General features: G+C 41.9%; 2 protein-coding genes across 5 annotated transcripts in view; one reads left to right on the forward strand and one right to left on the reverse strand.

Moving 5' to 3' along the window:
- Window positions 1-112: 112 nt before the first annotated feature.
- LOC309325726 (uncharacterized protein) lies at window positions 113-22,931 on the reverse strand. 3 transcript variants are annotated; one of them, XR_014149907.1, is made up of 4 exons: window positions 22,799-22,931; window positions 20,139-20,225; window positions 12,145-12,248; window positions 113-648 (listed from the first exon to the last, which is right to left on the reverse strand). XR_014149907.1 is itself a non-coding variant. In XM_081834028.1 (4 exons), the coding sequence occupies exons 1-4, from the start codon at window positions 22,788-22,790 to the stop codon at window positions 2,150-2,152; spliced, it is 309 nt and encodes a 102-aa protein (XP_081690154.1). In that variant the 5' UTR covers window positions 22,791-22,873; the 3' UTR covers window positions 113-2,149. The 3 variants fall into 3 exon arrangements, 1 of the variants encoding a protein (XP_081690154.1); XM_081834028.1 differs by having other exon boundaries at window positions 113-2,227; window positions 22,751-22,873; XR_014149908.1 differs by lacking the exon at window positions 113-648 and having other exon boundaries at window positions 9,886-12,248.
- The window catches only part of LOC309325665 (uncharacterized protein), a 30,126-nt gene continuing 28,409 nt past the window's right edge, over window positions 22,875-24,591 (forward strand). The window contains exon 1 of one of the 2 annotated variants that reach the window (XM_081833892.1): window positions 22,875-23,305. In XM_081833892.1, the coding sequence (XP_081690018.1) occupies window positions 23,062-23,305 (244 nt within the window). In that variant the 5' untranslated portion in view covers window positions 22,875-23,061. The remainder of the gene's footprint in view (window positions 23,306-24,591) is intronic. The other variant, XM_081833893.1, reaches the window with a different exon arrangement.

Genomic DNA, 24,591 nt, shown 5'->3' on the forward strand with positions numbered 1-24,591 from the left:
AAACATGCAAACGTGAATGAAGAGCAAACAACAAACAATTGCACACAGGACACGATGGGGGGGGCAGATTGAGGGGGTGGGGGGCGGAGACATCCATTCCGCATTTTTATACATCCAGAGATTGATAAGGATCCCATGATCGACTGATCACCCAGGGATCTACTTGTCAATCGCAGTTGACAGGTTGGACATTTCTGGATCAGGCCATTGGTTGTCAACCAGTGTGTTGTGGTACCCTGGGGAGACTTGAGGAATGTTAAAGCAGGGGGCCGTCCTTTCATTAACTTGTAGCCCATATTTTCCTGCATTCTCTCTCCTCCATCCCCCCTCCTCGATGGCCAACCTTCTTTGAGCCGTCCTCTTCGCTGCCTCCCAGACACACCCCAGATTCCTAGTCTACCCACTTACAGACGTGCTGTAATGAAATCCTAGTGCAAGTAGTCACAGGGAAGCTGCAGAAAAAAATGTGGTTGGTCAAGGGAGCCGTGGACTCAAAAAGTTTGCAATTAGGCCAGTGGTGTAGTCCAGCATACCGTACTCACGGTGGCCGACCAGTTCCCTGTGCGAAGCCTGCAAGCTGAACATGAGCGCAACAGCACTCTGCCTGCCTGCAGTTCACAGCAACTGCTGTTCACAGACATACTGCCTCTGATAGTGGAGGAAGAAGATGGTCATTGTGGCTAGTAGCCACTGATAGCCTTGTGTCCTCCGTGAATTTGTCAAGTTATCTTTTAAGGCCATCCAAGTGGGTGGTCATCCTTGCCACCTCTGTGGGAGTCAGTCCCATATGGTGCTGCATGAAGAAATAGTTATATCTGTCCTGAATAGTCCCAACATTGAGCTCCATTGGATGTCCATGAGTTATAGTGTTAGGAGAGGGGAACTTTTCTCCATCCACTTTCTCTTGTCACTTTGTAAGCCGTGCATAACTTCATAAGTCGTGTCGCCTCTTTCTCACCCTTTAAGCTAAAAAGTACCAAGCGCTACAACCTCTCATCGCCCCCTTGATAATTTTGGTTCCCCTTTTCTGTTCGATTCCTCTCCAGTGCACTAACGGGAGCCTTAAAAGTCTGCTACCCTGTTGTGCGCTGGCAAAGGAAAGCTGTTGTGGACTAGAACCCACCACCGTGTATCAATTAGTGCCTCAATTAGTGCCTATATTTACAGACAGTTGCAGGGTGCTGCCAAAAAGTGAAAGAGAAGATAGCAGGAAGGAAGTTATTTACGTAGAACAGAAATTAGTGTACGGTCTGCACAGACATGTCACCCATTCTTGTATTTTTTCAACTGTTTGAGCGCCACCATGTAGTCTTGGAGTCCCACCATGCAAATGGGAAATTTCTCAAGAGAAAAGCCACTTATAGCACATTTCTAGATAGCTTTGTTTTGCTGGGATAGACTTTATTGGTCTTGATTATGGGCAAACTATTAACAAACTTTCCACACAGAATTGGTTTTCAAATCCCAACAGTAGTTTTATAGCATTCTTTTAACATGTATTGAGGCCGATCATCCAGCGTTTGTGCTTCTCAGAGGAAATAATGTTGAAATTATTAGTTGTTCTTTAACAAGGTAGACTTTAGTAGCAACTCAGTTTTATTTCAGTTTAGGTAATCAAAGCTACACTTTCACTAAATCTGCTTTTCCAAACTGTTCATCTCACTCCAAGCTACTTTTCTAACTCTGGTCCTATAAATTTTTACATAATACGGTGAGGATATGCTCAGAATATCATGCATTGTTGATTTCTCTCAATAGATGGTGCCATATACTTTACATTCCTATTAGTGACACACATATTTATAATGAAAGCAGACAGGCAAGGCCCATGTTATATTTTTATTAATTGTTCAAGGCTATAGAAATATTAAATGTATTGGGTTTTGCTGCAAAATGGGAAAGTAAAAGAGGTACAATATGAAAAGTAAGAACAATTTATAGTACAGCCTCTGGCATAAACTTTTGATTGCCTAATAAAAGGGACTTAAAAATCAAGCATTGCCCAAAAAGAGAGAATGTACAAAAAGATAATATTATTCCATACAAAAAGTGTTTGTATGCAATCTTTTTTTTTTTAAAAAAAAAGGCTTACCCAGTTTACTTTAATGGTCTCTTAGAATGATCTGTTGTAGTGCTATGAGCATAGTAATCACATTGCCATTTTAATCTGCTTGAGTTCCTCAAATATGGATTGAGGCCCAATCATGGTATTCAGAATGCACTTCACCTTCCAAAAAAGATATGCTGTAATTAATATATCTAAGTTATTCCGTGTGAACTTAACTCTGTGTATTCAGCATAAATTAATGTTAGCTATTTAAGCTGCTAACTGTAAGAGAAGTGGGTACCTTATATTAAACTTGGCATTGTATGCAAATTTATTTCAGCGATAGGCTCAGCCTTACAGGACTCCTTTCACTCCATTGCTGCAGTCCAGCTTCCCCCTTTTTGCACAGGACATTCACTTTGAGATCAGGTTTAGGGAGTATAGCTCTAGCCTTGTATCCAATGAAGCTGTCATGTTAGCACTTGGACTTTTGTCCGTGCAATGGGATGCCCTCTCCTGCTGCCCTCCTTCTGTGCCCTTTGTGCATTCCTCTCCCAAGTCTGTTTGGGTCATTCATCCAACCTTCTGGAGTAGAATGGGGAAGGGCAAGAGAAACTAGGAATGGGAGAGAGATGTACTTTTGTCCCTTCTTAAGCATTTTAGAGCTGCCAGAACACACTGCACTTAAACTGCAGCATGTGCAGAAAGGTAGCCAACAGCACAGTTGAATGAATCAACTCTAGTTTTACGTTCCAAAACTTGGGAGGGTAGGAGAAAATTCCCAAAAGTAAGCGTGTGTCCTGCATTACAATTCTTCAAGCCAAGAACAGAGTGAATAACTTTCCACGCACCTAAACCAACTATCCACAAGACACTAGTGTCTGAAACTTTGCAAAGTCTGTACTTTGCTTAAGGGATGTTTTTCTCTCTATCCAAATGTTGAGGAAGGCACAGTATACAAGTAATAACAGACTTGTATAACTAAGGCCAACTGCATATGGAACTTTTAAGATACAGAGATTCATTTCTATATGCATTCTGCATCTGATATATTTATTTATTAAATAACATTTTTTAAAACGCCTTCCTTTCAGTCTGACAACTTCCAGAGCACCTTGCAGACAGCATTTAAAAACAAGAAAAACTATACAAAATAAACAAGAATACTGTAAGCATGCCAGAGCATACATCGAACCAAGATAATATGACCAATCCAACACTGTGGTTAACACAGCAATGCTTGCCACCTGCTCAACTGACTGGAACTCATATGGGGAGTGTTAGAGCTTCACCCCTGGAGTTGCATCTCCACTGAGGAGGCCCCACAACATGTGCTGATGGCTTCATCAGTGTAGATGTACTACTGGTGGTGCTGTGGTCTAAACCACTGAGCCTCTTGGGCTTGTTGATCAGAAGGTTGGCGGTTCGAATCCCCGCAACGGAGTGAGCTTCCATTGCTCGGTCCCAGCTCCTGCCAACCTAGCAGTTTGAAAGCACACCAGTGCAAGTAGATAAATAGGTACCGCTGTGGCAGGAACGTAAACAGCATTTCTGTGTGCTCTGGCTTATGTCACGGTGTTCCACTGCGCCAGATGCGGTTTAGTCCTGCTGGCCACATGACCCAGAAAGCTGTCTGTGGACAAATGCTGGCCCCCTCAGCCTGAAAGAGCAATGAGCGCTGCAACCCCATAGTTGCCTTTGACTGGACTTAACTGTCCAGGGGTCCTTTACCTTTAAGCTTTTAGCGCTGGTGGTTCTTTTGCCAGCAAAAACCAGCATTAGGTCCCAAAACAGGACATTTGGGTGGGGAGGCAGGGGTGGGACAGAAGTAGTATACTAAACTCTGTATCTTTTGCTTGTGTTCATTTAAATATTTCTAACCAGGCTTTTAGAAAAAGAAGTTACAATAAATTGTTGACCATCTAGAAATGTACACCCAGGTTTAGTTTTTTTTCATATTTCCCCCCATCCTTGCTTCAGTTAATGATATTGGCAATGATATTGTTACACTAACAACAGTGGAGGCAAACGGGGCTGTGCCCCACCAACTTCAATCAACCCTCATCTGCTGTCCTTACTCTAACATCCAGTCCAAGGGGTGGTATTGGCTGTCAGCTTCCTCCTCCTTAGCCCCAGTGATGCCCTTGTAGAATTTGGCAGGGAGGAAGATGGAGCAAAAATTGAATCAGTTGTCTCCAACACTTACTAGCTCTGGCTGCAGCTACTGTTAATCTCCCTACTTTTTTTTTAATAAATATTTATTAAAATTTTTGAATACAAATGCATAAATAATAAACAACATTACTTATATCATAACATAATTTCATCACTTCTTTGGACTCCCTCACGTCTCCCACTCCCACTTGCATCGTTAAAAAGTTTTTTCAAGCAAATTATCATCTTGTTTACAATCTTATATCCGCTCATTTAAGTATAATCTAGCAATTCTCCAAAAGGTTTATATTTTCCTTAATCTCACTTATCATCGAATTCAAATCTAATTTAGTGGTGGACAATTATTTATGATCTAGCATCCTTCTTAACATTCAACCAAAATACAATATTTTTGTAAATAAATCTTAAATTTCTTCCAGTCTTCTTCAACCCTCTCTTCTCCCAGGTCTCGGATTCTGCCAGTCATCTCGGCCAGTTGCATATAGTCCATCAGCTGCATCTGCCATTCTTCCAGTGTAGGTAGATCTTGCGTTTTCCAGTTCTTAGCGATGAGTATCCTTGCTGCCGTTGTTGCATACATAAAAAATGTTCGGTCCTTCTTTAACACCTTCTGACCGACAATACCCAGAAGGAAGGCCTCTGGTTTCTTAGTGAAGGTATACTTAAATACCTTTTTCAACTCATTATATATCATTTCCCAGAAGGCCTTCACTTTAGGGCAAGTCCACCAGAGGTGAAAGAATGTTCCTTCATTTTCTTTACATTTCCAACATTTATTTTCAGACAAATGGTATATTTTGGCAAGTTTAACGGGTCATGTACCATCTATATATCATTTTCATTACATTTTCCTTCAGAGCATTACATGCAGTGAAGTTCAGCCCTGTGGTCCACAACCTTTCCCAGTCCTCAAACATAATGTTATGCCCAATGTCCTGTGCCCACTTTATCATAGCCGATTTAACCATTTCGTCTTGTGTATTCCATTTTAACAGCAAGTTATACATTCTTGATAGTACCTTAGTCTTTGGTTCTAACAATTCTGTTTCCAACTTCGATTTCTCCACCTGGAACCCTAACTTTTTGTCGTTTTTAAAGACTTCTTTAATCTGAGCATAATGTAACCAGTCTCGCACTTTATCCTTCATTTTCTCCAGACTCTGCAATTTCCAATTGTCTCCATCTTTTTCTAATATTTCCCAATATTTTGGCCATTTGGGTCTTTTTCGGGCCTTAGCTTCCAGAGGTGAAAGCCACCTTGGAGTTTTGTTTTCCAATAAGTCTTTGTATTTTGTCCAGACATTAAATACTGCTTTCCTGACAATATGATTCTTAAAGGCCTTATTGATCTTAACCTTGTCATACCATAAGTATGCATGCCAACCAAAAGCATTGTTAAAGCCTTCCAGGTCCAGTACATCAGTGTCCTCCAGAAGTAGCCAGTCTTTTAGCCAGCAGAAAGCTGCGGCTTCATAGTACAGCTTTAGGTCTGGCAGGGCAAAGCCCCCTCTTTCTTTCGCATCAGTTAATATCTTAAACTTAATTCTGGGCTTTTTGCCCTGCCAGACAAATTTAGAGATATCTCTCTGCCACTTCCAGAAGCACTCTGTCTTGTCCACAATCTGCAATGTTTGAAACAAAAACAACATTTTTGGCAATACATTCATCTTAATAGCAGCAATTCGGCCTAGCAAAGAAAGCTTCAATTTTGTCCAACTGTCCAAGTCTCTCTTAATTTCAGACCAACATTTTTCATAGTTATCCTTAAATAGACTCAGATTTTTTGCTGTTATATTTACCCCTAGGTACTTTACTTTTTTAACCACAGTTAGTTCTGTTTCTCTCTGAAACCGTTCTGACTCTGTATCCGTCAAGTTTTTTCCCAACACCTTAGTTTTCTGTTTATTTAGTTTAAATCCCGCCACCCGACCAAAATCTTGAATCAATTGTAATACTCTTTTTGTACTAGATTCTGGCTCCTGCAGGGTCAGAACTAGGTCATCTGCAAAGGCTTTAAGTTTGTATTGTTTCGCTCCGACCTGAATCCCTTCCACCAACCGGTCCCCTCTAATCATATTTAAGAGCACTTCCAGAACCGAGATAAATAACAAAGGGGAAATCGGGCAGCCTTGTCGTGTTCCTTTTTCAATTTTGAACTCTTCTGTAACCACATTGTTAACTATCAATTTGGCCTTTTGTTCTGAATATATTGCCTCAATCCCATTTTCAAACCCCCGTCCCACTCCCATTTCTTTTAAATTTCCCTTCATAAATTTCCAAGAGATATTATCAAAGGCCTTCTCCGCGTCTATAAAGATTAGCACTGCTTTTGTGTTTATGTCTGTTTGCAAGAGTTCCAAAATGTCAATAATGTTCCTTATATTAGCAAACATATGTCTACCTGGGAGAAAGCCTGCCTGGTCTTTATGAATTACTTCATTTAGAACTTTTTAAAATCTACTTGCCAAAACATCTGCAAATATTTTGTAATCCACATTCAAAAGGGAGATGGGACGATAGTTCTTAAGGTGTGTCTTTTCAGACTCCGATTTGGGTATCAATTTGGGTATCTCCCTACTTTATCCCATTTGGCACCAGTCACCGCTGGAAGTAGGGTGGCCAATTGTGCATTACAGAAAAAAAATGCATCACCAAAAAAGAAGACGAAAGGGGGCACAGGTTTCCAATAAATTTGCACATGCTAATTCATATGTATATATGCAGATATAGACGTCATAGTAACAAAATAGAAATGCATTTCACCACGGTGAAGAAGGCTGATGAAGGAGAAACCTGTGCTGTTCATGAGCTAATCGCTGGCAGGTATTTTCAAGCCCTCCCTCTGCTTCTGATGGTTCTTTATCTTTACACTAGGACTTGGACCAGACAGCTCTTAAAATAGAGGATGCAAATAAAGTAGGACATATGACCACTCTAAATGCAAGGGACTCCATACGTGAAGATTTTGAAGGTGAACCGGAAACTATGATTAATCCACAATGAGGCAGCTAGACTGGTGACTGGGAGTGGCCGCCGAGAGCATATAACACCAGTCCTGAAAGACCTACATTGGTTCCCAGTATGTTTCTGAGCACAATTCAAAGTGTTGGTGCTGACCTTTGAAGCCCTAAACAGCCTTGGCCCAATATACCCGAAGGAGCGTCTCCAACCTCATCGTTCAGCCCGGACACTGAGGTCCAGCGCCAAGGGCCTTCTGGCAGTTCCCACACTGCAAGAAGTGAGGTTACAGGGAACCAGGCAAGCGGCCTTCTCAGTAGCGGTGCCTGCTCTGTGGAACACCTTCCTATCAGATATCAAGGAAATAAAAACTATCTGACTTTTAGAAGGCAAGTGAAGGCAACCCTGTTTAGAGAAGTTATTAAAAACTTCTGGGCGGCTCCCAATAGAGTATTAAAAACATGTTTTATTATCCAACATTAAAGTTTGACAATAAAACGTGTTTTAATATTCTATTGGGAGCTGCTCAGAGTGCCTGGGGAAACCCCGCCAGATGGGCGGGGCATAAATAACAAATTATTATTATTTAGTGCATATGCTGGAATATATGCACATGTGCCAAATCTCTAAAATTATTTTAATGCCTTCACGTTATTTTAAAAAAACCATGGATGAGTTGTTTCTTTATCTCTCCATCTACAATGAAATCTACAATCTACAATGTGCTCTGCATAATATATGCAAATCACTGAAATATAACAGGTAGGATATCATTAAGATAATTTTATCAGAATTTCAAGTAATTGGACAGTAAGATAAAAAACTCTTAGGCCTCTGAAAAGGAAAAGGATGATTGATACTGATGAGAGTCGACATCTTTAAATTAGCTCTCAAAAGTGCATCTGAGTGAGGCCATCTGTTTCCCCTACCCCTTTAGTTTAAAACTTCATGAAAATATAGGTTTTTGATATACAAAAGCTTACGTGAACGTACAGTTGTTTTTCTGTAAATTATAGCAGAAAATTACATGCTGCTTTTTTCCCCACCTAGGGAATAAAATAAGGTATACTAAGGAACCAGCTGTCTCCTGCCACACATCACAGGGCAGCACAGGGAGTATGTGGAATCAAGTGGTGTCAATCTTCAGGCACTCAGCTACTGACCCCAGTCCTAAGGTATGGACTGCAAGGGGATATCTTTTATATCATTAGAAATTCAACATGACATTATACAGACCACCTAAAAGTTTTAGCTGCAACTTGATATCAGCATTTTGATCCTAAACAATTTCAGCTGCCCTCTGTGCCTTCTGGCATCGTGCTGGTGGAGTTGGTGGTTTGCTGGGGTAGCCAGTCTTAGGACTGAGCTGCTAAAACATTTTTCAGACTGTCTGATAAACCCATTTAGAGCCAGCGAGAAGGAAATGAAATCTGCAAAGCGATACAAAGCCTTGTTCCCTCTTGGAATATTTCACTGCTACATAGGTCTCCAAAAAAAGCAGTCCTGCGGTTATATTTAACCTGAAATGTTTGCCAGTTCTTTCACTGTTACTTTTGCTGCCAAACAAACATAACAAAACAAACCTTTATGTTCCATAGCCTCAACATGTAATTCTGTATTATAATTTAAATGGTAATGGGAGTGTGTAATAACTAGTGTATCCACTGTTTACACAGATTGTAGTTTATACCTTTGTGGACTTTAGGGCTTTTCAATTGAGCAAAAAGGTGGCCCCAGGAGCGATCTGTACCATTTAATCACCTGATCAAAATGGGACTGTGCTGTCTTCCACCTCCCTGCTGTCCCCACCCTCTGCCACTCCTCATTTCTACCAACACCAGAACTTGGTGAGAGGGGAACATTCAGCTAGTGGTGAAAGCAGTAGGGTGGCAGCTCCGCATCTTGCACTTCCGCTGCCTGAGGCAGCTCTGGGTGGCGCCGACTGTCAATTTGTAGAACACGAGCAGGAGGATGGGGTCAAAACCAGAATTAGTTGATTCTGTGTCACTGACTCCGCCTCTCCCTACTGTTGGCCTCACTGGCTTCGGTTTCATCACTCTCAAAGGGCACCAGTCACCATTCTAACTTTGGTGTTCTCCCTGGCAATGTAATTTCTACAGGACATGTTATGCAACTGGCTGATTCTGCTTAATAAATATTTGCACTGCACACGCCTCAGTCAGAAGTTCTAGAGACAGACTGACCTGGGCCGTTGGTTTACTTTAGATAGGTTTTTGCAATATCTGTTTTATTTATAGGTATACAAGTGTTCTCAAAGCTACAAACATGAGTCTGACCAAACTGTGGGAGGCAGTGGAAGACAGGAGTGCCTGGCGTGCTCTGGTCCATGGGGTCACGAAGAGTCGGACATGACTAAACAACAACAACATACAAGAGCATGTTCTTCTGTAAGGCAGCAGGCCATCAGATTCCCAGGGGAGAGAATTTGGATCTCCAAAACGCTTCTAGCTTTCAGTCAACTCCTATCTCTTCCTCCTGCCACCCCCCCACTGCAGAACTCCTGATTCTACACACACACACACACACACACACACACACACACAGTACATCAAGTCACTGACCTGGGGAGGATCCCATTCTCTTAAGCTCTGTTGGTGGTGACCTCTTTCAGATACACAGAGATTGCATTTCCAGGGGGAGCTAATGACTTTGGACACAGTTGGCAATCTCTTCAACCCTATAATTAAATAGGTGAAAACTAGGAAAGCACTTCAACTGGGCAGGAAGTAGGAGGGCCTTTGTTCTTCCAGGCTGGCAGTCAAATCCCTGTGCCAGCACCATTCTCTGCTCCATGCATAAATTAGCTGTTCTGTCCAGCTTGATACCCCCAAGAGATTGCCATCTGCCTCCCAGCTGTATCATCACAAGGCTCAAGCTGAGATGCTATCTGGATTTCCCTGGGACAGCTACAAAGTCCACTGTGCAACTTTCCCTGGGAAAGAGTGCCATGTATAAACACGTTTATGGTCATTTCTCTACCAATACTTGCCTGGTGTATTTGACAGAAACACCACTGTGATATTTCAGCAGATGACAGAGTGGATTGCCCTGGTAACTTTCCACGCTAATGCACTTCACTGGACATTACTGCCTCATGTTGATACATTGCACAGTGGACATGGGGGTTTTCAATGGAAGAAACAGTGAGCTGCTTTGGCTCTCTATATCCCCCTGTGTGTCTTAAAATACTTTTTCTTCCATTATTTCTTCCTCTGCCTTTTATAACTTAGAAAGCACACACAGGAGCCTTTGTTGCCCTAAATTTACTGTACATTTACCGCAACTGTATTATTGGCTTCCGGGTAGTCTCCAGCACCTATTCAAAAGCACTGGTTTTAAGTGGGGTTTTTTGGAAGCCTGGGTCCAAAATGCCTTATGGACCATTTTCTTCCATACAACTATGAAGGCCTTCCTCAGACGCCTTGCTCTTGGTTCCCTCATTATCTGGGGGCAGGCAGTGGATGGAGAAGTAATTGAGACAGGGGCCTTTTCAGAAATAGCACCAAAAATAGCATCTTCACATACGTGTGTTGCTCTGTCCTTTCTCTGTTGGCCTTTAGCAAGGCTGGCTCAGGATGTTTTGCTGCCAGAGGCAAAACAGAAAATGTCACTCCCCTCCTGTACTTCTGTACGCCACCCACTGCCCACTTTCCTTGCTCGTGCATTGCATTTCCAGATTTGTATAATGCCTAAATAAGACTAATGCAGGAAGCATCTGTGTACATGGAGGATATTGCTAATTTCTGCAAAGGTTTACTTCAGGAATGTTAATGTTCATTTAAATAATACCCGAGCACAGCAACCGTGATTTATTATTCTGCTTTTATTTCAGGCTGACACTGTCCCTCTGCTAAAGTTTAATATATATATATATATGACCCAGCTTTTCAATTTATCATAGACTTGCAAGCCTCTTTTGTCCCATATTGGCCATCCATTGGCTCTCTGTGAAGCTCCACACAGAATCACGGTTTTAATGGATAGTCTGCTGAGGGGTAAGAGCGAAGGGATGACATGAATTACTTATAAAGTTCAGAGATATACTGTGGCTGACAACAAGACTAATGACTGGCTTCTAGGCTTAACTACTCCATTTCCCACCCACCCCTCACCTATAGACTGTCATTAACAAACCGCAAAGGTGTAAATGGGTTGAGAACACAGTCTGATGCCTGGGTGTTCACGAAGTGATGGAAAAGCTATAAAATAATATGGGACGTGTACATTTTTCACGGCATCATATCTTAGCTTTAAATTCACAGATATCAGCTTCCGAAAGAACATGCGGAGAGAAATGGCTGCGTGCCTTCCTTCCCCTTCAGATTTAGTGGGCAGGAGTCCTGCTTTACATCGAGACTGAGAGCGCAAAATGCTTTAGCAGGCTACAGTTAAGTCTGCAGATTTTGGTATGTTTCCCAAACAAAGCAAATGTATTTCTGTGCTGGGCTGCGGTTCAACATTCTGTGTTGTCTTCCTGTGAACAATGCAGCAGCTTCAGCAAGAATGCATGTGTGGGAGAGAAGTGGGGTAAATCCTTCAAAACATAGTAACGTGTCATGGGAAATGCTCCACCATCTGCTTTTACTAATCGTACAGGCACCCTGATCTTCGGTCCTCAGCATCTTTTATCCAGAACACACAAAGGGGCCAAATGTGGTACAATGCAGTCTACGTGCATCAGCTCCAGCTTCCAGGAAGAAATTGTAGACTAACCCAATGAAGCCAGATGCTGGATGATTCAGGACAGATTAAAGAAAGTACTCCTTCACGCAGCACATAGTTAAAACTATGGAACTCACTTTTGCAGGAGGCAGTGATGGCCATCAACTTGGGTGGCTTTAAAAGACAATCGGACAAAATCAGAGGACACGGCTATCAATGCCTAGTAGCCTTTTTACATTACACTTAATGGGAGAGGTTGTGGTAGGGAGAGTTCTTTTTACCTTACACTTAATGGCTGCCACTTCTCCAGCCCCACACTTGCAAATGGGGTCACGAAGTTGACTAGACTTGATTGCATGCAACTTCTGGTCTAGTTCGTTTCTCTCTTCATAGAGGACAAAGGAAAGAAACGTTACTGCAGTGCAGCTTTGAGAGGAAGCTCTACAAATATATATAATCAGATAGTTCAGCAATATAGGATCTGTTCTTCTAGAACCCAATGTAGTTGGGTTAAATGAGCAACAATAACAAAACAATGCACATTGTTAGACATCTAAGCTTTTTATCTTCAATAAACTTCTGTCTCACTCACTGGTACATTAGTAATAAGAAGCTTTTTCTCTTTTCATATGATACGTTGTTTGGACATAGAAAGTGCATGTTGTCGTATTGTAATAGCTTACCCTCAGTTAAATGTGAGACAGTTGATTAAGGTGTTGCCCTGCTAGAGTCAGTTGCAAGTCTTCTGCAGGACATCCATTTGATGATAGAAACCCTGTGTGAGAGTGTGCATACACGCACATTTACGTGCACACACAGACAGACATGTGTGCTTGGAATTGAAAAGAAGGATGTGTCTATAGTTCAGCAAGGCAATCGAGTTGGCTTTTATTATTAGATTCATTGCTCAGACAATAAAACTAAGATCTTGCGGCTGGCGAAGTGCACTTTCCCTCCCCTTCCCAAATGATGTCAAATCACAAGGTGCTTTTCAAACTTGTCATTGTAATAAAGAAAAATGTGCTTTGAACATACTTCATTGCAACTGTTCTCCCGTGTATTGTATTGAAGTGGAACACTTCAAGCTGAGAAATAAAATTTTTGAAGAGAAAATATAACCCGCTTCAACTGTTTCAAAGGAAAATGTATGAGTATATATAAATGATAAACTTGCTGGGTATTAATGGACAAAGAAAAATGGTGTGATAAATGACCTTATTTGTAGAAACCCAAGAATACATTTTTGGACTTCAGCTCTGCTCCCCAACTGTCTGCCATTGATACTGGCTTGGTGAACCAAAAATTGGCTATTTCATAAAGCTTAAGCTGTAGCTAGGTTTTTATAAAGCACTCAGTACAATGGTATTGAAGCATCACAATCCATTGGTTGTTAGTATCAACAAAAGCTAGCAGTACGGGACATTTTGCATATGTATAGCTTGCACTATTGGAAAACAAATCAATATCGAAAATAAATACGCTATCACACACCCTTTTGAAAGCATAACTGGTGCTTGATGTTCACAGGCTTCCTTTTTCAATAAGATGTCACAAGCAGCTCCGTAAGAACATTAAGAAGGCCCTAACAAGAGCAAACCAAAGGCCTATCAAATCCAGCTTTCTGTTCTCGCAGTGGCCCTCCAGATGCCTATCGGAAGCCAACAAGTAAGACCTAATGGCACACTCCTAATTCCATGTGTGCATCCTTTTGATGCACACGTCTCAAATGTTGCAGTGAAGGAAGAAGCCTTGTCTTGGAGAAGGGATGAGGGTGGCGCTGTGGTCTAAACCACTGAGCCTCTTGGGCTTGCCGATCAGAAGGTTGGCGGTTCGAATCCACACAACAGTGTGAGCTCCTGTTGCTCTGTCCCAGCTCCTGCCTACCTAGCAGTTCGAAAGCACGCATTTCATTGAGCCACACTTTATTGTTTTCAGTGGAACACGCATTTGAACATGCATCCCCATTGACATAATGGCACAGCCAGTCATGCGTAAAGGGTACTAAGCTAAATCAGCACCTTGGTATTTTAACAGATAATGTGTGATCAACTTTTGCTTCTAACCTAATACGTAGCTTTTCCAGCCCATTAACAGATATTTCAGACTGAAACAACTGAATCGTGACTGGTATAAAGTTGTGTCTGGTATTAGGCATAAGGGGCATAGATAGAACAACAGCATTAACAACATTTGGTACACACATGCAAAGAGGAAAGTTGCTTCTTTGCTTGTATGTATTCCAACACATGACATCAGCTCTACTGCAAGTTTACTTTGTATGAATATAGCACATTTAACCCTTGCTACCCAAAGCTTTACTAACATTAATGAACTCTTACAACGATTGAGTTCGATCCTGTGCTGTTTCAGAAAATGGAAGCCTTGTTAAATGCACACCTAAGAAAAGCACAGATGTAAATAGCAACAATGCCAGCTGCGCAGCTCAGTGCAATGCAACTATGCATGTAAATACCACAGAGTTCATTGGCGCTTAGTCCCGAAAAAGTATCCATAGGAGTGAATCAGATCCAAAAAGTAAAAAATGATGCCCATTTTTCTTTATAGGAGCACACAGCTAGTTTTTTGTTTTTAAATGACAAGTAGAAAGATCAAGAACAGATCTTGGCATTGTTCCTATAAAAAAAGGGAGTAAGCATGCCAGAGATCATATTAACAAGAAGAAGAGTCCAAGCACGGTGTGTGTGTGTGTGTGTGTGTGTGTGTGTGTGTGTGTGTGAAGTATGAATAAGAGTAGCAGAGTGAGATATCAGAGACCTAACAAGACAACAACTTTGGAAAGAGTGAAAGAGGGCATTAAAAAGAAGGTTCCAGTTTTAAATTGAAAGTGAAATTCAATAGATAACTTTAAAGTAGGCACACTATTAAGACTCAAAGTCATGGCTACAAGTATTTTTCCCCCTCGGTAAAAGTCAACCTTGCCCATTTTTTCTTTTTTTTTTTAAATAATTTTTATTAATTTTCACAAACAAAAACACACAAAAAAAACCATACACAAACAACACATGACTTCCCCATACCTCCCCTTCACTGCACCCTTGTTTCCAATTTTTTAGCAATCCTTCATTCCATTTTTATATTTAACTTCCCTCAGGTTTTCTTAACTTAAACATTTACAGCTGTAATTCTCTGTTTCTTATCCCTTGACATTTTATCAGTCTGAAATTTTACAACAGTTCTTAAGATATATTTTGAATTTTTCCCAGTCCTCTTCCACTGTCTCTCTCCTCTGATCACGGATTCTGCCGGTCATCTCTGCCAGTCCCATAAATTCAGTCACCTTCGTCTGCCATTCTTCCAGAGTAGGTAATTCTTGCATCTTCCAATACTTTGCCAAAAGGATTCTTGCTGCTGTAGTTGCATACATAAAAAATGTCCTATCTTTCTTTGGTACCAATTGGCCGACCATGCCCAAGAGAAAAGCCTCCGGTTTCTTTGCAAATGTCCACTTAAGGATTTTCTTAATTTCATTATAGATCATTTCCCAGTAGGCCTTAATCTTTGGGCAGGTCCACCAAAGGTGGTAGAAGGTTCCTTCACATTCGTTACATTTCCAGCATTTATTATTGGGCAAATGGTATATCTTTGCAAGCTTGACTGGGGTCATGTACCACCTATAGATCATTTTCATTATGTTTTCTTTCAAGGCACTACATGCCGTAAATTTAAGGCCTGTGGTCCATAACTGTTCCCAGTCAGCGAACATAATAAACCTTGCCCATTTTTTCTTGCAGTCTTCTTTCCACCTCTGTTATTCACATACCCCAAAGATTCAGAGGCCTTTTAATAAATTGTGCACCTACATATCAAATCATGATTGTACCGGATTCACATATACTGTACCAAGTTTCAAGAATGTGTAAAGCATTGATCTTAATGCACTGCTATAGAAGGACAGCTTGAAATGGTTTTGGCTGCTGTGGCATTGGCTTCTTTCTTTTGATCATGCACAGCATTATACTTTAGCATCCATTATGCAGAGGTTGTTGGGACCTTTATCTACAACAAGGTGAACTTCAGGAGTGACATTTATTCAGTACAAAGGGCCATAGCTCAGCGGCAGAGCTACAAATGTCCCTCATCTGAATCCTTTTAGAGTCACTGCCAGCCAGTGTTTGCATTCAAGCACACATGTCAAGTTCAGAAGTGAAAAGAATTCATTTGGCTTTTGGCTCCTGTTCCAAAAAAGTCACAAAATCTATTTATTAAAAAAGAATGTCACAAAACTAAAATAATTTTTAAAGAACACTAAGAGATTGGTTTCATGAAACAACAACTTAGACTGCTCTTATTATTCTGATCTTTGTTTGAAGTCCAGCAATGCTAATGATGGTCTCCAGTATCTAAATATAAGTGAATACAATCTTTTTCCTCATCGTTCCCCTGAACTGATCTAAACGGCTAAAGAATATCTGCAGTTCTATTCTAAGAACAGCACCATTTCTGCTTGGGATGACTGCTCTGTATTTTGCATACAGAAAATGGTTACGAATAGTTCAACAGACCCGCCTCCCCCCCCCCGGCGTCAATGCCCCCTTTACTCCAGTCCCCATTAACATAGATCAATCTATGTATCAATCTATGCATCTCAGCATCAGCATCTATAATAAAACAGCACACACACAGGTGGCACCAACTGGCTCATCTACCCGCAAAGGGGCTTATAAAGACCCCTGTAACAGCCATTGATTATGTCCTAAGACAGAGATAGACTCTTTGCTCTTCTTCACAGTGGCAATCATTGGTTAGGCTCAGGAGGAAGGAGCTCTCTTTATTAGCATCAGGGCCAGGACACTGGGGAAAGGAGGAGGGGGGCATGATACTAAAGGGGCTAAACCTTTTTTCTGCACCATTTCCCCAATATAAATGAATCGCTCCCATACCACCCTAATAGTATGGTGGCTAAGAGATGGAGCTGTAAAGTCCCCAGTGTGAATCTTGTTTCTGCTATGAACTCATTAGGTTGGTCTAAGCAAGCCACTCTCTCTTATTCTCAGCCTAGAATAGGGAGGATAATAATACTAATTTACACAGGGCTGTTGTACAGATTACACCCAGATGATGCATGTGAACATTTGAAAATGCTATTAAAAAGTTGTAGTTGCTGTTGTTGTTCGCAATACAGACAAGCTTTGAGGGCTGCTTTTCTGATTTAAATTAGGGAATGAAAAATTGGGCAAATGAAATCAGGCAAAGAAAGATTCAATTCTGGATCGCCTCCATCAGATCTAGCTTTGTCTTTAGGGCCAACTAGAAGAAAGAGCATGAGATACATTGTCAGCTGCGGCAAAGCAGTCTCTCCTCTCACTGGTATAATTGTAAAGGATTTGGTCTGTTATGCTGGATCTAACTCATATTGTTGTTTCAGCTGCTTATTTAGTCTCAAGGAGGAGTGTCAACACACTTCCTAAAGGAAGGTAGACTAGTCAATGTTCTCTTCCAACATAGTGGGAAAATAAATATTCCCCACCTTGTGGGGTCGGGGAGGAAGCCCAAAGTGAAGTGTTAATTCATGGGTATGCAAAATAAGGCCTGGGGGCTGGATCCGGCCCAATCGCCTTCTAAGTCTGGATTTTGGACGGTCCAGGAATCAGTGTGTTTTTACATGAATGTGTCCTTTTATTTAAAATGCATCTCTGGGTTATTTGTGGGGCCTGCCTGGTGTTTTTACATGGGTAGAATGTATCATTTTATTTAAAATGGATCTCTGAGTTATTTGTGGGGCATATTCCCCCCCCCCAAAAAAATATAGTCCAGCCCCCACAAGGTCTGAGGAACAGTGGACAGGCCCCCTGCTGAAAAAGCTTGCTGACCCCTGAGTTAATTGGAGACATGGCCTGGAAGATAGGGCAGACAACAGCATCTGTTGGCAGTGTAATATGGGAATATTCCTGCCCTTTGTAAAGACACAGGATGTATTTTAAAGATTTATATAATAAGCACCAACCAAGGATGGTAACCCAAAAACTGAAAATCTAGATGTATTTATATTAAGAAATGTACCGTTAATTTCAATAACCTTCATTTGAAGGTCTCACCCACCCAAAAAAACTTTTATCAATCAATGACCATTGCTTGTGCATTCAATAACGGTAGGATTTTGTTCAGCCTTTCTTTTGTGAATTGGAAGGACGGTCCCTCCTCTTCACACACAAAACCAATTGAGCAGCTATTGGCTGCAAGGTTTTTGGTTTGGTTGTCACCAAATGTTTTGGAAAGATAAGAGCTTAATAAAGTTACAGCATGATGGTTGAATGGCTAATTGTTTTCGATTTACTGCAGTTAATGTTTGCACTAATCTTTTTACAAGCAAATTAAATGGATGGATTTAATGGATGGCAACTGCAGGGCTTTTGTTTGGTTTGGTTTTGTGTCTGCAGCATGCAAAAACCCTCCAGCAACCACATTTTTAAATGTAAAACAGAATGACAAAGCACCAAACTCTGGGGTTTTTTTAAAAAATTAATTCATAATTTGTAGATATTTCAGTTATTAGTCTAGAGATGCTGGTAAAAATATGTCTGTTTCTCTGGTAAAAGAAAAAAACATTATATGCTACTGTAGTACCACGACACTCTGCCAAAAATTTCCAAATTCTAGTGCTAAATAATTGTAGGATTGGATGAGACTCCAAGTGTCATCTAGGCCAACCTCTTGCAATGCAGGCACTATGCATGGTGCAGCAGGTAGGTGTCAATATATTTACTTTTTTAAAAAAAACAACAGCAACACCTTGGACAATGTAATGTGCAATGTGTTCACAATGGGTTATCATGTCATTTTCTTTTGTGGCAGAATTACGGTAGCATTTCCCCAACAGACCCAAACCAAACTGTTCAGATGGATTAAAACATAGATCAGTTGCTCTGACTGAATTAAAAACTATTGCTGCCCTAAGCTGCCATTAACTGAACGCTATGATGTATTTTTTGGCTGGGGAAACTGGCGTGATCAATGCTGCTAATCTATGATGTAATTTTTCATTGTCTGGTGTGATAAATCATAGATAGAATGATTATCGCGGTCTGTATACACGGGGCTGCCTTTGAAGATGGCTCAGAAACTGCAGCTGGTGCAGAAACCAGGAGCAAAAGTACTGATGGGAACAAAGCAGCTTGAACATATAACACTGGTTTTGGCACAGCTGGCTAAGCCACTTTGAATATACAGTACGCAGATGCAGCATTCATCCTCTTGAGTCGCTTCTCCAGGTGGCCCCACTGAGAAACATTCGGGGGGCGGGGGGCAAGAGAGAGGTTCCCCATCCATTGTAGCTCCCCATTTATGGAATAATCTCTCATGAGGCCTGCTTGGTGCCAACATTAACATCCGTTCAATGCCAGGTTAAAACATACCTCTTCTTCCAGGCGTTTGAAGAAATATGGTCATCATTACTACTGGTGTTTCCATGTTATACATATCTTCTTTGAAGGGGCATTGTTGAACCACATGAGTTTCAATTGTGTATGCAAATTGCATAGAAATGTTTTGTATTAGGCAAGAAGGATGCAGCTAGCCCCATGTGCCTGATGTTACCGTGTGCACTTAAAACATGAGCCTGAATATTTTCAAGAAGCGGCAAATGAAACCCCTCTCTCTTAAGTAGTATGAATATGGGTATGGGTTGACTTCATCTGTACAGTCCACTTTTCATCTCTGTGATGCAGATCTAGTGCATGCCATAAAATTAGTTTCCGGTCCCAATTCAAATTGCTGGTATTGACCTATAAAGCTTTAAACAGCTCAGGACGGCAATACCTCAAGGACCGCCTCTTTCCATATTAACCCACCCGGACCCTGAGATCATCTTCTGAGGCCTTTCTTCATGTGCCTCCTCCTCAAGAGGTCCGGAGGGTGACAACAAAGGCCTTCTCTGCAGTGGCTCCCCGTTTGTGGAATGCTCTCCCCAGGGAAGTTCGCCTGACGCCTTCATTATACACCTTTAGGCGCCAGCAAAAATATTCCATTTTAACCTGGCCTTTGGTTGATTTGATTGATATCCTATGTCCTTTTAAAATGTCTTGGGGGTTTTTTTGGTGGTGGTGGGGGAAGGTTATTGGGTTGTTGTTTTTATTTTTATTACGGTATGTATTTTGTGGTTTTACATTTTGATTTTGATTTTATTCTGTGAACCTCCCTGAGACCTGTGGGTATAGGGTGGTACATACCGGTATATAAATTCAATTAATAATAATAATAACAACAACAACAACAACATCAGTTAGAAAACTTAAGTATACACTGATGTCATACTCACCTGTGTTATTTCCATGCATCCCTCTTACCTGAGGGGAGCAGTAAGTTGTGATTCTGTTCCCTTCTGCCTCCAGGGACAACAAATGGGCTAGAATATAAAACATAACACTCTGTTAGCCTACATATACCCAAGTGACACCATTCTGCTTTGCAGGGCAACTGGCATCATTGGGCCAGAGGTTAGGCAGCTACACCAGTGCAAGGAGACAAGGTGCCCCCTGGTGCCCAACTTGTAATATGAGATAGTGCGTGTTTTTAGGATCCATTTGACAACTGGCAAATTTTATTTTATTTCAAGATAAATAAATAAATAGTTTTTGAATGGGTATGTTTTTTGGGGGGTGTCTAGTTCCATGTCTGTGAACTCAGCATGCTTCCCTTTTTATTGTTATTTTTATATTAAGCGGTAATATTATTCAGAAAGGAAAAACATGCCTACTGAGGTTACAAGCACTCCTGTTTTAAATGAGGTACAAACTGCATGACTCAGGCAATTTAAAAATGCAGATTACCAGACTCATAAACCCTTAGATGAATTTTGGTGCACAAAGATAATGACTAGACCTAATCCCTAATATTGGAGATAATGTTTAAACAAATGTATTTAATTTAATGAGACACCTGGACAAGCTTATTTAATTCACCCTTGCATCTAATTAGCTGTATTGAAGGGACAGTTACTATATTTCATCTTAAGGATTCTCCCCCCACCCATTTCATATTAATCCTTTTAATACCCTCAAAGGAAGCACAGATGAAAACAGGGAGGGGCGAATCTTGTTAATTAACCTGGACCTCTGGAAACCCTTTTCTGGGGTGTTATAGAGTGCTGCTAATACTCTGACCTCCTATTAAATTCTGAGTTCTGTGCATGAATAACAATAAGTATGCAAATAAATGTATGCTGTTGCCAGAAAGAGGACTGTGTTAATATTAAGTTATTCAATAGTTATACCTAATCATATAAAGCCAAACATTATATTAATAAAAACTGTGATGTTTCCCTAGTATTTTAGAAGATTTCCCAGAGAAATGAAAACAACGGCCTAAGGCCCTAATCCAAAGATGTTGCCTTGAGCTCCTTGGGAGGCAGGATAAAATTGTGTAATAATAAGAAGTAGCAGCATATAATGCCAATCCTGCCCCAACCGCCAATTAGTTTCTGGGCCCAATTCAACATGCAGGCTTTGACCTATAAAGCCTCTCCCCATATGAACCGACCTGGACCCTGCAGCCCTTCTTCATGTGCCTCCTCTGCGAGAAGTCTGGAGGGTGGCAACATGAGAACGGACTTTTCTGTGGTGGCTCCCCTGGCGCCCTTGTTACATATCTTTACAGGGGTGCCAACTTGAATAAAATATTGTGGGGGCCCAAATAGGTTCCACCCCGTTTAATCGATTACAGGACGCAGTGCACACAAACACCATTTGAATGGGAATGCCCATCAACTTATTGCCCAATATTTTATTGTGGGGACCGAAACCCCCACAGCCCCTGGGAGTTGGCTTCTATGCTTAGGTATGTCTCTCAGGCAGGGGACAGACTTTCAAATGCCCTCAGTATACTATGTTTGGTACCCTCTGCCTTCTGTTCTCTGTGTGTGCAGTATGTCAATAGTTGAATTTGCTTTATGCCAGACTGTTTTACTTGATGTTGCAATGTGTTGTTTTTTGATACAGTGGTACCTCGGGTTGCAGGCGCTTCAGGTTACAGACTCCACTAACCCAGAAATAGTATCTCGGGTTAAGAACTTTACCTCAGGATGAGAACAGAAATCGTGTGGCGACAGCAGGAGGCCCCATTAGCTAAAGTGGTACCTCAGGTAAGAACAGTTTCAGGTTAAGAACGGGCCTCCAGAACGAATTAAATTCTTAACCCGAGGTACCACTGTATTTTTATTTAAAATATTAAGCAGTATAGAAATGAAATTAATAATAACTGCAATGCCCTGTGGTGCCCATCCCCCTGTCAGCTTGGTGCCCAGTGCAGGACCGGATTTAGGTTTGATGAGGCCCTAAGCTACTGAAGGTAATGGGGCCCTTTAAATGTCCAGCTCTCCTTTGCCAACAACAAACTGTCGCTGTTATTTTGTGTTGAATATATGCTATACGGTAACTTATGGACCTATTAGGTATCTAAAGCCATTTGCACACAACAAAATATGCACATCATAGGAGCCCATACAACACGAAACACTGTTGCTGTATGTAGGTTTTATTCTATTTTTTTTAATCTTATATTTTGGAAATGTACATCCAGGTTTTTTTCTTTAATTTTTTGGGGGGTCCCCAAGAGAGTGGGGCCCTAAACTATAGCTGGTTTAGCATATACAGAAATCCGGCACTGGAAGCACAAGCTTAACCTGATACTTTAAATTTAAAGCACAAGCTTAACCTGATACTTTAAATTTCCCTCTGCCCCAGGCCTTTCCCCCTTAATAATTAATTAAACAATTTTTAGCCTTTAAAACTGGGGGTTTATTGTTTCTGTTTGTTCAGATGGTATGCTTTGTTTCCACTGTAAACCACCCTGTGATTCTCTGATGAAGGAATCTATAGAAATCAATAATAATAATAATAATAATAATAATAATAATAATAATAATAATAATACTCTTGCATTGGACAAACGCTTGGATTTTGCTTCGGAACATAAACTCACGTGCACAAGACAGAGCTTCCTTTCAGTGGCTCCAGCCACCCGAAGAAATATGTCGTGTAACGAATATATATATATTTTTTAAAAAAGTGAAAAAGAGAAGCGAGTGAAACGAGAGAGGGTCCGGGAACAGAAGGCGGGGAAGGGGAAGGAGGGAGAGAAAGGGGGAAAGCAGAAGAGGAGGAAAGTGCGGGAGCGGCAGCGCGCACAAGGCGAGCGCCGCCGGGACCAGAGAGCGCCGCCGGGTAGCCGCGCCAGGCCGAGCGATGGGGTGGCGCGTGGCGGGAATCCCTCGGGCGGCGGCGCTGTGGCTGCTCTTGGTGGCCTGCGCGGGGGCGCCGCTGTTGGCGCTGGCGCAGCCGTCCAAGGTGTCTCGCGGCGTCGCCGTGCCCTTCGTCTTCGACCCGCGCGCCGTGTGCGACGCCCCGCCTTGCCAGCACGGGGGCCTGTGCATCCGGAACGGCACCTGCTTCTGCTCCAGGGGCTACGAGGGCGAGCGCTGCCAGTATGGTGGGTAGAACGGGTAGAAGAGCGGGTGGTGGCCATAACAAGTGTGTGTGTGGGGGGGGGAGCCCCCTTCCCCTGCAAGGTGTAGGTCATTGCTGGACCTGAGATGTATGTTTTCAGGACCCAACCACGTTCCTTTGACTATCGGTGCTGAATTTTAAATTGCTGTAACCCGCCCTTGGATTTGGCTGGGAAAGTGCCAGTAATAAATGGAACCCTAGTCCCTCTGGCGCAGGTTTGCAGCTAAGCTCTCCTGCCTCTCTGCACCAGCCTTTCTTCGGGGGCTGCCCACCCGAAGGGATGGAGGAGCGACCCTCTGGGTGGAGGCAGATCAGAGAGCCCTCTGGGGCGAGGTGGCAAGCTTCTTTACGCTCCCATTGTTTTCTTGGAATTAGTTTTGGGAGTTTTACTTCGAAGTCAAACTGCAGTCCTCTGCATGCACGTTTACTTGGGAGAAATGCATGGGTGTTGGGTATTCCAGATTATAAATACGCAGGAATGGGGTTAGTGCACATTCAGGATCGAAGGTTTGCTGCCCGATCCTATCGTTTACTTGGAAGCCCCGTCGATTTCTGGCTGTCATACTCTCACAGACAGGAAATCGAGTCAAGCCCAGGAAAGCTAACACTACAGTAAGACTGCAATCCTATGCCTTGGGCACAAGGGGACCTTATTTCAAGTAAACATGAGTAGGATTGAGCACTACACTTCTGTTAATCTCCTAAAGATTCCTGCCACAAAGCTCATGTTTTGTGTCTGCTGTGAAAGTTGACTGCCTGGAGTTTGTTAGCATTGATTTCATTGGTGACGCTTGTTCCCAAGAAAGTGTCTGTGGGATTGCAGTCATGAGAACAAAGAGCATTTTGGCTTCAGCAAGAGATTCTTCTTACTGAAAGCAAGATCTTGCTTGGCTGACAAGCCCCGCCTCAATTCTTATACTGAAGTGCTTTTACAGGAATCCTTTTGTGACTATGGAGGAAGATGTAACCCAAGTATTCATCTGGTGGGAATAATGTGCTTGGCTGTTCCGCTTGCAAGCCACCCTTTTTCCAGCATTAGGGAAAATGTTTGAGCAGGAAATCTAAAAAAGAAGAAGAAATGCTGACCCTACTTTGTGTATTGCTTTTGTCCTCCTGAAAGTCCCAGATCCCAAAGAATAGAGGTGGGGGGAGATATGGGGGTGGAGCACACTTCAGGAACTTTCTGTAGTCCTTTCCTAAATATTCAGCTTGTTTAAAAGTAGGTCTCTAGCCCTTGTATATCTCTAGAGCAGTGTTTTTCAACCTTTT

Source organism: Podarcis erhardii (assembly GCF_964252035.2).
Source record: "Podarcis erhardii genome assembly, chromosome: 12".
Classification (NCBI taxonomy): Eukaryota; Metazoa; Chordata; class Lepidosauria; order Squamata; family Lacertidae; genus Podarcis; species Podarcis erhardii.

Excerpts from the sequence above, each read along its gene's own strand:
- LOC309325726 (XM_081834028.1), bottom strand. The coding sequence starts at position 22,790 with ATGTTCCGAAGCAAAATCCAAGCGTTTGTCCAATGCAAGA. Across the intron at positions 20,226-22,750 it reads AGCGTTTGTCCAATGCAAGA|CCCATTTGTTGTCCCTGGAG; the intron begins GTATTATTATTA and ends TTTATATTCTAG. Across the intron at positions 12,249-20,138 it reads GATGCATGGAAATAACACAG|AGAGAAACGAACTAGACCAG; the intron begins GTGAGTATGACA and ends TCCTCTATGAAG.